Below are 12,918 nucleotides of genomic sequence, written 5' to 3'. Positions count from 1 at the left end.
CAGCCCCTCCACTTACCGACTGCCTAAAGTTGAGCGAGTTACTTAACTTCTCTGTGCCTTGATTTCCTCATCTGTAAAATCGAGGTATTTGACAGCACCTACCTCATGGGGCTGTTGTGTGGATTAGATGAGGTGGTGCATGTCAGCTTTTGGCACAGTGCCTGGCACTGGCAGCCGTTCACTTAGTGTTAGCCACTAAGAAGGGTGGCTGAGAAGGGTAGAGGAGCACGCGGCGGGTTTTGTTGTTGTGCCTTAGAAGCCCCAGTGGTGCTCTCGCAGGAAGTGGCTCTGGTGAGGTGGCAAGAACACAGGCCTACGAAGTCATTGCATCTGGCTTCAAATCTCATTTAACTTATTTTTTCATCTCTCTTATCATTATCTGAATGTAATAGTAACTGCTTTGTAAGGTGCTGAGGATTCCTAGATTCCAAAATTGCCATGAAAAATGTAGCGTGTTCTTTTGTACCTTAGCTAGAGTTGCACTTGAAGAGTGGACTAAACTTGTGACCACCTTCACTTAGTCTTCTAGCCTTTAAAGCAGTGATTCTACAACTTCAGTGTTCATAAGTACCTGGAACACTTATTGAAAGTACACATTCTGGGGCCCTGTCCCCAGAAAAACTGATTTATTTAGTCCAAAGTGGTGTCCAGGAATCTGCATGTTTAACAAGCTCGCTGTGTGATTCAGATGCAGGTGGTTTTTTAAATGCTTTTTAGTGCTCATTGGTAGAGAAAGGGGAACTAATATTTATTGAAGTTCTTCTATATGCCAGACATTTGGCTTACTTATACCTTATCAAACTATAAATAGACTTTAGCTAGCTTTGGTTAGCAAAGCTTGTCTTGTCTCCAGCCATGAGGCGTGGGCCACTTGAGACTCAGGACTCTAGATGTAGGACCTGAAAGTACAACTTAAAGTGGCCTCACACCTCAGCCCTAATCTCAGAATTTCTCTTCACCATATTTTTAATATGCTGTGGGGATTCTCGAGATACAGGTGTAATTTTTTTCTCAGAACGTGACATCAGTGCTTTGAAGAAGAAAAGTCTCACCTCTTGCTGAGGTGTGTTGTACCTTGCCCTGGGGCAGCAGCCTGCAGTTAAGACAAGGCAGAACATGCCCAGAGCTTGGCTTCTTGTGGTATCTTATTTCAAACTAGAAACTGTAGGCAGCCTGTCAAAAGAGAGCACCATTCCTTATGGAGCCTAAATCTCCGTGGGGAGCATCACTTGAAGCAGAAAAAAGCATCTCTGAGTAGCCAGTCCAGGGTGTTCGCATTGCACAACACAAGGAGCGTGATTCATGGTATACAGTGTGGCTGGCACCCCCTCCACGATCATGATGTCCTCTGGAATTGTCCTAAGGTCCCAAAGCTGCCGTCAGCCTCCCATGATCAGTCATCCACGTTGTCCGACTACCCATAGTGTATAGTAGATGCTGCAGATAGATTTTTCTTTAAATACACACACACACACACATACAAATTACAGTGCCTGTCCTCAAGAGTCTTACTCAGGAGAGAAAACAGGACAGCTTAATAGGAGAAAGATATTGCGAAGCATAAACAGATCAAATTTGTGGATGTCATGAACTTCAGAAGGAATACATTATCAATGACAAATTGAGGATCCAAAGAGAACTTGATAGGCTACAATGAAAGAAGTAAATAATTACATGAACTCAAATATGAATAAATGTAAAATCCTACTTTATCCAGAAAGTCAGCTGCACACAGCAAGTAGCGTGCGGCACAATACTAAATAATAGGGTTTTTTTTTATAGCATAGGGAGACCTGAGTGAAGGAATGTTATAAAAGGAAATAGTTACTGGAGGGCTTGCATGCGGTTGGCGAAGATAGTATTTAGCCACATATGTGAAAACACTTTGGGGATTTGTTGATTAAAAGCTCACAATGTGTCATTAGGGCAAAGTGGTGAACAACAAAATGTATGCTTTTGGACCTATTCATGGAGGTGTCCAGAACAGAACGAGGAGGGGCTGCTAAATCACACGTGGGCACTCCCTCCAGGAGACATTCGTCTCAGTGAAAGTCTTAGCGAAAGAGTAAGCAGGATGTTAAGGAGACACTTGAAGTGAGGAACAGTGGAAGGAAGTGGGACTGTTTAGCCTAGAGAAGGTATAACATAGCAGACGTCAAAAAATAGGAGGCCAGTCAGGTAGAAGCAGAGTTAGAGTTGTTTGTGGCCCAGAGAACAGGATTAGAAGCACTGGAGGCAGATTTGGGCTTAAAAGGGATAGACATTTCCACCGACGAGAAAAGTCCAAAAGTGGAATGGGTTCCCGCTTAGGCAATGAACCCCTTGGAGACTCAAGACAGTAACAGACCTCTCATACAGCATGGTCAGGACTGGAACTTAATAGGGAAAAAAATCTGCTAAGTATGTAATAATAAAAATTACTTATATGTGTCTTAAACACGAAGGGGTGATGGTTTTAAAAGCTTCCCCAGGGTCTTGAATCCTTTCCACCTGACATACTCAAGAAAGGGTTGGATCACTGGGAGATGTTGTAGCAGAGGTTCTAGGGTGGCTCTGAGTGACTGGTAACTCGCTTCCTGGCATCCAAGTGATACAGGTGTTGAGGGCTGCTAATGAGGTCGGAGAAGAGGAGGACGTGTAGGCCTAGCCTGTAGGCGCTGGAGGGGCAACTGGGGATTTGGAAGAGGTTAGTACCAGGTTACTGTGGAATCCCTCCATGGCCTGAAAGTTCTGTGAAGTGTCAAGGACTGCATCTGCCTTATTCTCTCTTGTGTGCCCGAAATGTCTAGCATGTCACATAGCAGGGCCTTAGGAAAAATTGGTGGACAGTGGGCTGGTGGGCTGGACGGTGACTTCTTGAAAAGAAAGACTTTTTTGGGCTTTCCTGGTGGCGCAGTGGTTAAGAATCCGCCTGCCAATGCAGGGGACACGGGTTCGAGCCCTGGTCCAGGAAGATCCCACGTGCCGCGGAGCAACTAAGCCTGTGTGCTACAACTACTTAGCCTGCGCTCTAGAGCCCGCGAGCCACAACTACTGAAGCCCGCGCGCCTAGAGCCCGTGCTCCACAACAAGAGAAGCCACCGCAGTGAGAAGCCTGCGCACCGCAACGAAGAGTAGCTCCCGCTTGCCGCAACTAGAGAAAGCCTGCACGCAGCAAGGAAGACCCAACACAGCCAACAAATTAATTAATTAAAAAAAAAGAAAAGGAAAGAAAGACTTTTTATCAAACATAAAAGAAGGTGAGGGAATGAATTGATTGCATAAAGGTAAAGGCCTTGTAGGTTGGGTAGGTTCGGGGAATAATCTGTAAAGTCTCAGAGGTGCCGGGGTGGGGCAAATGGCCCACAGGGGAATGTTGAGCAGGGTTGCCTGGGCCTGGAGTTGGGGATTAGGGAGTAACAGCAAGAAGGCCTGTGGTGATGTACAGTGGGGAGGGCTTGCACAGATCATGGAGAGCATTGAGAGACATTGGGATTTCATCTGGTACTAAGGCTGAGCCCAAGGGACTTCTCCATCCCGACTTCCTCAGGACCTATCTGCCTGAAAGGGATAAAGGAGCAGTGTGCCCAGTCTCTACAAAGAGCTTTTCTTCTCCCCGGGCTGCCTCTTCCTCCTCTCTTGAAGGAGAAGAGGAATGAGAACTCTGCCCTTTTGAGTGCTGTAGGTAATGGGGGCGGGGGAGAGGGCGTATTTCTCTCTTGGGAGTCTTTGATGCACCTGCTCTGAATGTGCCCCACCCCCCTCCTGCTGAATCCTCAGGGTCTAGAACGGGCCCTAGTGCACACAGTAAACACCTAGTAAATATTTGTTGAATTGAATGTTGACTGGATGTGTTGAATGCTGCAGGTCTCAGCATTCTTCCACACACATAAGATAAATAAAACTAGGAACAGATCGGGTGAAGGAGTCTGCACACGAACCTAAGGGGCGGCTCCTGATCCTGGCTGTCTGGAAGGCAAATAAGAAAGTGGCTCAGAGCGACCAGAGCACAAGAAACAGTGCTCCTGGCCCAGAACTAACCGGCAGTGTAGAAACAGACTGCATGTGGATATTTGCAGACTGAGACAGACTCAGGCCTTTCCTCCCCAGGGGCTGAGCTTGTAGCCTCCCCTGCTGGTTAGTGAGTGAGGGCCCCAGTGCCTGTGCTCCAGGTTTCAGAGCAGCTGAAGCCAGCCAGACCTGAAAGGCTTGTGTTGGCAGTGCCAGTATCCGCCCAGCCCCTGCCAGTGCGGGTGGCTGCTCTCAGAGCCTCTGCAGGGGAAGCAGATTGGACCGCAGCCCGAGCTACTGCTGCCTATAGCTTGCTCTCGACGACGCCCTCACTGTTGAGAATGCACCTTGCTCGTGCAGCCGGAGCTTAGAGCTCCAGAAAAAAACAGTTTTCTTTCCATGAGGGAACAGTTCAAGAAGAGCCCGCTGTCCTCTGCCCAGGAGAGCCAAGACTCCTCTCTGCCTTTGCTTAGAATGTCCAAGCTCAGGAAATTCAGGTGGGTAGAAAATACCACCTGAGAGCATGAAGAGGATTTTCTCATCATTTCTCTTGTATTGAAAGACCTGGAGCAAGGATCCAGCTGGTCTCATTTAAGGAGGATGCCATTAACAGAGGCAGAGTCGCCGCCCACGCCCCAGTGTGAAGGGGCCAGATGGGCAAGGTGGTTGTGATGTCCACTGCAGGACCTTATTTCTGATGTGTGCCTTAGTGCCGGGCTTGTCCTACAGCCCATGCTCTGGAGTCCTGCAGAATGCACGCATGCCCATGGTTAGGTCCAGGAATCTTTGTAGAGAATAGGAAGGGGGCAGCTGCAGAGAGGCCAGGGCTTCCCTCCACCAACTGGCTTGTCCAGCAACCTGGATCCAACACCTTAGCTCAAAATAAACTATTTCAGCAGCTTCAACAGCCAGGTGAGCATTCCAGGGCCTTTCCCCTCAGCCCTAGGCTGTGTGTCTGCCCCATGCTTCCTTCCTTACCTCTGAGCCTGGCTTCCACACATCTCAGTGGTGTCAGGCAGAGTACCCCTCCTGTCTCTGAGCAGAGTGAGGCAGCAAAGAAGAAAAAACATAATAGCCACTCATTTACTTAGCACTTTCTGAGCCCTGACACCTTGCTAAATATTTGATATACATTATCTCTTTTAAACAACTTGAGCCGAGGCTCAGAGACATTAAGTAACTTGCCTAAGGACACACAGCTAGGAAGTGGCAGTTAACACTTGAACTCTTGATCTCTGACTAGGAAGCCCAGGCTCTTGACCGACCCCCTGTATTGCCTAAGCTTGCCTCTTCCCAGAATGGACCTGTTTTTCCTTCTGTACTTACCTTCTCACCACCAGTGTATGCTCCACATCTCCTCTGTTTTCCCAACTCTCCTTCCAGTGTGAACATAATCTCCCTCTCAGTACCCCTACCCTTTGGAATCTTCAATAAAAATAATGGAGTAGCCTCTCCCCCACCCCCACCAAATCTTCCCACCTAACCATTTGCCAGTTCCCACCCACCCCCCCTCTAGGACACTTAAGACCAGTGCGTGTGCGCGCACACACACGGTGGGGGGAGGTATGGGTGGGGCTAGCAGGCTGCCATCCACTCTGAACAAGCATCTGTGCATTGCCAGCTGATTGGTAACAGCCCACGTTGCCTCCGCTAAGAAGAAAACACAGCTGTTGGGACCGGACACGTGGAGTGGTATAGCTACTGCGGGGTGGGTTGGCCGACGATGTTAGCATTTCATCTTGTGACCCACTGACCCCTCAACTGGCACTAGGACTAGGGACGGCTGAGTCTGGACATTGGGGTCAAAAGTGACTGAGGGCAAGCCTGTGCTTAGCTGCCTTGCAAAGAAATGCAGTCCTGCTGCTGCAGGGACGGGGAACAAGTGACCCGCTGAGTGGATGCCCTTGGACAGGGTACCCGGGGCTTGTCAGGATGTGTCTGGCACAAGGATCCATGCCTTTTCTCCTTGTCCACTTTGTCATTCAGTGCCTGCCAGGTTCTTTCTTTCTCTCCCCTCTGACCTGTGACCCTCTCAACAAATCAGTACCAGTCGTCCTGATTCATCTAGGCTGGGAGTGTCTGTCTCCCCATCATAAGCTGCTGCCTCTGTCTTCAGAGTGAATGTGCATCCTCGTGGCCAGCTTCCCCGCTGCCTGGAAGCCCCTCCTCCAGGAATGTGAATAAACTGTTTCCTCTGTCCTCCAGCTCCAGAGGATTCCCTGTGTCTGAACTTTCATTGGCAGACCTCTTCTCAGGCTGACCCACCCTTGGCCACTACAGAATTGTCCTACCCACCCTTCAGTCTCCTGTGAAGGCGAGTCGTGTATAACTAGAGGTTCTCAGTTTGTGAAAACACTTTAGTCTGAGTTCAGTTTCTTGTAGCCAATCCTGTAGGCTGGGCTCATTGGAGATGATTATTAACCCATTGCTAATTGACCTCAGAAGCCAGCCAAGCAGCCTGTATTTTACCAGGCTTGATAATGGATTTGTAGGCTATTTTAAGATTTCTTAATAATTTCAGCAAGACTTCACTTTTCTGTCTGCATCTTATTTGCTGTAAGGACATTCTGTAAAATTAACAAGCTATAAAGTTTGATTGAAGGTTTCAACAAATGTGAGAATAATTGGCACCATTTAGAGAAACAAGAAAAACAACCTGTAAACTGGAGTTTGTAGGGGAAAAACCCGTGTGATTTTTCTCTGTAACCAGAGGAGCGGTAGCAAGCAGGACTTTTTAAACCAGAAAATAATCGAACTGGCTGATAGTGCAAATTTAAATTCTGACTCCCCCAAACCAAAAGTTCAGAAAAAGAAATTTTGCAAAATCTAACCAGTCACTGTAGTGTTTGTGCCTTCCAGGAGGCCTGTTTGAATAGGGACCCAGTAAAGATGGAGTGAGTCCATCGTTCCCTGGAGCTTGCATCCAGAGGCCTGCTTCATCTCTCTGGCCCCTCCCTCCTGTTCCCTGGCTGGATCAGGGCTCTTCTCCCTTCCTCATGGCTGGTGTTAAGTCTTGCCACTTAACATCCGTCTGTGATACCTGGTGCTCAGTTCCTTTTCTCTCTCTCTCCCTCCGCCACCTTCCATAAGACTGCTTGGACCTCTTTTTCTGTTCCTTCCTAGGCATTTCTGCCCAGGCTGGGCTGGTCCTCTGCCGAGTGCCTGTAGAAAGTCACCAGTTTTCAGAGAACAACATTCTTTTCTCATCCACTGGCCCACTGCTAAGATACCCCAGACTGCCTTCCCTCTTCTCTCCTGCCCTAGAGGTTTCTTCCTGCTTTCCTCAGGACCTAACCTTCCTCTAAATGCCAGCCTCTGCTTACCATGTGCATGCTCACTTTCTCTCTGTCTAAGGAACTGAGCCTGTGACAGGCCAGGCTCCCACATCGCCTTGCCACATCTCACTTTCAGTTTTCCTTTCTGCTTGGTTCTTTGCGTGTGGACCTGATCCGGGTGGTAGCTGGAGCCCTGAAGCTAGAGGTTTCAGTTCCCGCCGATGGGGCACACTGCCTCAGATCGTCTTCAGGGGGAGGGAGAGGGGCTTTCTCTGGGCGCCTTTCTTTCAGCCCTTCCCTGACCCACAGCCCCAGTCTTCTTTCAGAGCTGACTGGACCATCAACTTTGCAGCTCCCAATGGTCTCCTACACAGTGAGTCTCTCCAGAAGGACCGTGACTGCCCCTGAGAAGGTGCCGGGTCTCAGGTTACCCGGGTGTTCCCTGGCCAGCAGCCCTTTTACTCAGCTCTAGCCCCTGGCCAGCCCCACCTGTTAACAGCCCAGGAAGGAGGCCTCTGCAGCCCAGATCCTTCTCCTCTAGAGAATCTAGAATTTGCCCAGAGCTACAATGTACATACCACTTACATTCTCTGTTTTTCATTGATATAGAATGGAAAAATGTACTCATGAACAGAGCTATTGTGGGGATTATGTCATAGACTTCATCTGGACTCCTTCCTCTCCGAGCCGGGAGCCTAGCTTTAACCCCTCTCCTACCAGGAAGTCCTCCTTGGCCAGACAGAGATCATCTTGGAGTTGGCTCTGTGTGAATGGTTTAAAGGGCGCCTTCCTTCGTGATACCCCTTATTAACCATATTCAAACTGGGTTTTTTTTCCCCCAACTCAAGTGCTGGAGGCTTTGTCTAGGAGGAATCCACCCCGCTGGGCTGATTCCTCCCACCTGAGAGCACAATGCTTGAGCAGACAGGCCGGCAGGCTGGAGACCGAGGGTTTCTCTGTGCCCCGGACAAGCCCTAGACTTTCTGCCCCTCAGTCCCCGCATCTCCTCAGTAGCTCAAACCCCATTCCTCACTCCATCGTGCACTTTGAAACCTAAGGAGACCATACAACGTCAGCTGTCCTCCCTGCTAGTTGGATTGCAAAGGCGAGGACACTCTTCCAAAAGGCTGGGTGACTTTTCTCTCCAAACATGTAGAATTCTTTTCTACACCCCACTCAGAGACCCCGCTGGATCAAAGCCCTTTTGAGAATCATCCAGGAGTTCCTTTGCCCTCAGGGAGGAACTGATGGCCATAGCAGACAAAATCCCCCGGAAATCAGGTTCCTTCCAAACAGAGTGAAAACTAAAATAGGGAGCAGGGGCCCGGGGAGGGAGGTGGCACTCCTTTTTGTTTTGGTGTCCACGTGAATAACAGCTCCCCCTGATCCTCTAAGGATGTGCCGCAGGCAGGCTCAGGATGTCTGCATCCCTGGGTCCTGCTGTGCCCTGGAAATCCCCGTCTCCAGGAGACCCACGTCCACACATGTGGCCTTTCTCCCCCTTGGCCAGGAATCACCCTTTCTTCCTGAGCCACTCAGCATGCCATCCAGCCCATGCCCTAACAGCAGGAATTCTGCCCGCCTGTCAGCACACACACCCATGGGCACACTCTCCTCTCCTGGGCAGATTTCTGCAGCACACACAGCAGGAGTGCCAGCATACCTCTCACCATCCAGGTGATGCCAAGGACCACTGTAAGGTTTTCCTCTGTCCTCCTCTCACCCCTTAACCCCCACCTCCTCTCCATTCAGTGATAGCAGCCTCACACCGAAAAGGAAAGTCCTGGACCCATTACATAATTCTCCATAGTGCAAGCAGTAACTGGGGCATAAGGTCAGAGGTCATAGTGGGGTCAGGTGGCTGACACACACTGTAACGACAAGGTGGTTAAAATTAGACCACTGAGAGGAAACTGGCAGTCTTGTGGAAATGCAGAAGTTTCCTCTGCAAGTGAGAGGCTGGGGATGCAGGGAGGCCACTGTGCGTGCTGCCTGCCAGGCTATTACTCATTTCAGCTCTGTTCTTTAATGCCTTTTAGCCCCTGCTTCTGTATTTCTAGCCTTCCTCATCACATGTTTGAATACACGCGATGGAACCCATGGTTACCTGCCCTGGCCCAGCAAGCGCTTCTTTCCTCCTTTTAAGCACAGGACTGGGCACCCCAAGCTCAAGACAGCTGTCCTTTCCTAAGCCTTTTCTGGGTAGCTGAGCACCTTTTGGTTTAGCCTCTCAGGTGGTCGAGGTACTTAGCCTGCGATTCAGGCCTCAGTTGTTATCAAGGCCATTGGTGGGGCAAGGGGGGGGTCCACTCCGAGGTTGGGAGAGGTGGCAGAGGACGGAGTCATGGAGCGCAGGCTTGACAGTTGTGTGCTGCACATTCCCTGGCCAGCCAGCTGCCAGAGGGGAGCTCATTTCCACGTCTCCTGGAGGACTTGGATCACACCTGCCTCATCTGCTCCCTCTGGTACCCAGCCAAGCTCCCCTGTGCCTGTCAACCCTTACTGTAAACCTCCTGAGTGCCCTGCTTGTCCTTAGCACCCCTTGCCAGGGAAGTATGAGATGTAGTCTCTGCCACCAGTGGAGTTATTATCCAGGCGCGGGCGATAACAAATGCACCTGTGAAACAAAGAGCAAGCAATCAAAGACAGTCTCCAAGTTAGTAACTTTACTGTGTGATACAGCCAGGGAAGTCCCTGTCATGTGACAGGATGGGAAGCATGGGGTTTGGGGGTCGAGGGGCAGGGGCTAGAGTCGGTGATGATGGAGGGGCTGCCACCCTGTGACATATCTGGCCACTGAAGTGTTTCCCTGTGGGAACGGCCTTCACCACTTGTGAGCTCCAGATCAAATGGGCCCCTCTTCTCCCTTGGTGAGCGCCCTCCCAGAAGGGAGGAGAGGACCCCAGAGGCCAGGGATGAAGAGTAGGGCACGAGAAGGTGCAAAGCAGGTGGGTTTGCAGGTCTCGCAGGAGAAGGACCCCAGACAGGGTGACTATGGAAACTTTCTCTGAGCCACTTACAAATTTGATGATTGCTCAAGATACTGAATTTCATTTTAGCTAAATCAGCCCCAGCTTCTCTGACAGCACTGGCTTATGTGCTGACGTGGCCACATGGGAGCAGGATGGCCTAAACCCCCGGAGGAACAGAGCTTGGTGAAACACTCCCCACACACACGCCCACCTGCTTTGCCTGTCTCCCTTCTCCTGACAACAATTTCCTGCCGGACCCCAGTCTCTTCAGCGTAAGAAGCTCTTAGGTGGGGCAGGAACCTGTCAGGGGAAACCCAAAATGACCTGAGTGAAATGAAGCAGCCAAGAAAGCCCTCATCATTCATTTCACACTCAGGCTGAAAGTTCTCCTCTTGGGAGTCTGGCGAGAGGGGAGCTGGGAGAAGAATGGAGAGCGGCAGTGAGGGTACCAGCGAGCTATGTTCTGTGACAGCCAATATTTTACATGCCACCCTTCCTTCTATCAGCTAGATACCAAACTTGGAAGACTTTTAATTTATTCTTTTTTCATATCAGGACTTGAGCAAAAGAAAGGCGAAACCCCAGAGGACACCTGTCATTGGTCCGGGGGTTGTCTGCTCCCCGAGAGGTGACCTAAGGGGAGATGGTGCTGTCTTCCTTCAGAGGGTCTCGGCCCTCCTCCTCACCTCACACGCACGCACTCCCGCTCACTCTCTCCGCCTTCCCTGCCCAGTGGACACATTTCTCGTGTGCCCCTCAGCCAACAAACAAAGTCTCTCATCTTCCCTTTCAGAAAATGCTGTTTTTCTTCTCCCTCTCGCCCTGTAGGTTATTGCAGCCGACTGCAAAAGGGTCACAGTGCTGAAGTATTTTCTGGAAGCCCTTTGTGGACAAGAAGAGCCTCTGCTGGCATTCAAGGGTGGAAAATATGTGTCAGTGGCACCCGTCCCAGACACCATGGGAAAGGAAATGGGAAGCCAAGAGGGAAAACAACTGGAAGATGAGGTACAATGCGGGAAGAGCCCGCTGTGGCCGAAGGAAGGCTCCCCCATCCCCCCAGCGCTGCTCTGCCCGGGCTTCAGCCTCTACCCCTGGTTATTTATAACCACTCAGAGCGGTGGCGATGTTGACGTGACCAGCCAGCTTCTCAAGAGTGCACTCTGCTGGTGCCCCTTCCTGCCAGTCCCACCCCGGTGCCCCCATCTCGCTCTGCTACGAGCTCCAGATGCTTCTTTTTAATGTTGCAGTGGAGGAGAAGGGAGGGAAAGAAAGAGTTTAATAATGTGCAGCTCTGGAGGCTTAGGAAAGGGAGTTGGGGGGGGTGGGATGTTAGGGTTCAGGCCGAGGATCAAGTTTATGGATGTGTGGAGCTCAGTGCAGCACAGGCCTGAACTGCAGCCTCCAGCACACGTACAGGAAGAGCTGACATTGCTGGCCCCGTGTGGAAAATCACCCCCTCCCTGGCCTACCCTCCCTCCGTTGCTCCCTCCCACCCTCCCTCCTGCACATCCTGATGTGATTAAGGAATTCTCCTCTTGTTTGTTTGCCCTTGGTTGTTCCTGTAGCCCTTGCTTCACTCCAGACTGTGTGTGTGTGTGTGTGTGTGCGCGCGCGCGCGCGCGCGTGCACTCGTGCCAGCCTGAGTGCCCACCCCTGCCAAACCCCGCTGACATTTGCCTTGCCGTACATGTATGTATCTTTCTGGGGGTGATTGTTACCGTGGTTCTGTGCACAGTGGGTTTGTGTGTCCGTGTAAGTTGAACACTGCTGCCAGCTTCCCTGCTGTCTGTGGGTTCTGAGTAAATGTGAGTGTGGACGGTGTCGGTGCCTGCGTGCGTTTACTGTGCTTACTGTTGCTGCCAGCTGCCCTGCTCTGTGTCTGGGTGTGGGTGTCTGGGTGTGTATGCACACATAGCTCACTTTGCCTGATGGTTGACTCTTTCCTTCTTTTTGCCCCATTATAGACAGAGGGGACTTAGGTGGGAAAGAACATGGGACTCAAGGAAGGGACGCAAGCGACTGTAGCCAGAGGCCAGGTCACCCGTAGGCCAACACAGTCATTTGGCCTGCAGCAGTCTCAAGCGCCTGGTGGAGCAGGGTGGGGTGTGGGGATGAAATCAGCAGCAGGCCAGGGAAGCCAGATGTCAGCTGGAAGCTGTCGTTGGTGATCTGAAGCAGTGATAGAGTGGCCACCTTTGGTTCAGAGTCTTCAGAGCAGCAAAATCTTGGATGGGCTTCATTAGAATAGCTGGAGAACCCCACCCCACCCCTGATGACACAGGATAGAGGTGGTTCCAGGGATAAAGCTGAGCCCATGATTCCAGACTCTCCAGATGAAACCTGGGCAGGGAGTAACGGAAAAGAATGAGCTGTCAGTATGGGAGGAGACAGTGAGGTTGCTAAAGCCATCGAGGTGTCCAGGCTTCAGGCAGGACAGCGCAGTGCCACCCAAGCCCTGGGCACCGTATAGGGAAGCATGGGTGGGGTAGCGCCCTGGTCAGCTCTCTCACTCGCGCTTTAAGGCTGGGGCGGGCGGTAGAAGGTGAGCAAGGTGGCTCTCCAGGGTTGCTGCAAGAGATGTCCCCTGGCCCGAGGAGCCTGCAGGACCAAATCCAGGGAAGCAGGCGATGCCCAGAGGGAGGGGCTCCTCCACTCTCACAAGGAACAGACCAGCTCTCGGT

General features: G+C 51.1%; 1 protein-coding gene across 3 annotated transcripts in view; it reads left to right on the top strand.

Annotated features, from left to right (window-relative positions):
* SMG6 (SMG6 nonsense mediated mRNA decay factor) overlaps nucleotides 1–12,918 on the top strand; it is a 236,654-nt gene that overhangs the window by 203,321 nt on the left and 20,415 nt on the right. For all 3 annotated transcript variants that reach the window (XM_082370523.1, XM_082370524.1, XM_082370525.1), the window contains one exon: nucleotides 11,066–11,242. In XM_082370523.1, the coding sequence (XP_082226649.1) occupies nucleotides 11,066–11,242 (177 nt within the window). The remainder of the gene's footprint in view (nucleotides 1–11,065; nucleotides 11,243–12,918) is intronic.

Source organism: Balaenoptera borealis, assembly GCF_965194805.1.
Source record: "Balaenoptera borealis genome assembly, chromosome: 20".
Taxonomy (NCBI): domain Eukaryota; kingdom Metazoa; phylum Chordata; class Mammalia; order Artiodactyla; family Balaenopteridae; genus Balaenoptera; species Balaenoptera borealis.
The sequence above is the reverse complement of the archived record's forward strand: the minus strand, read 5'-3'. Positions and strand labels throughout refer to the sequence as shown.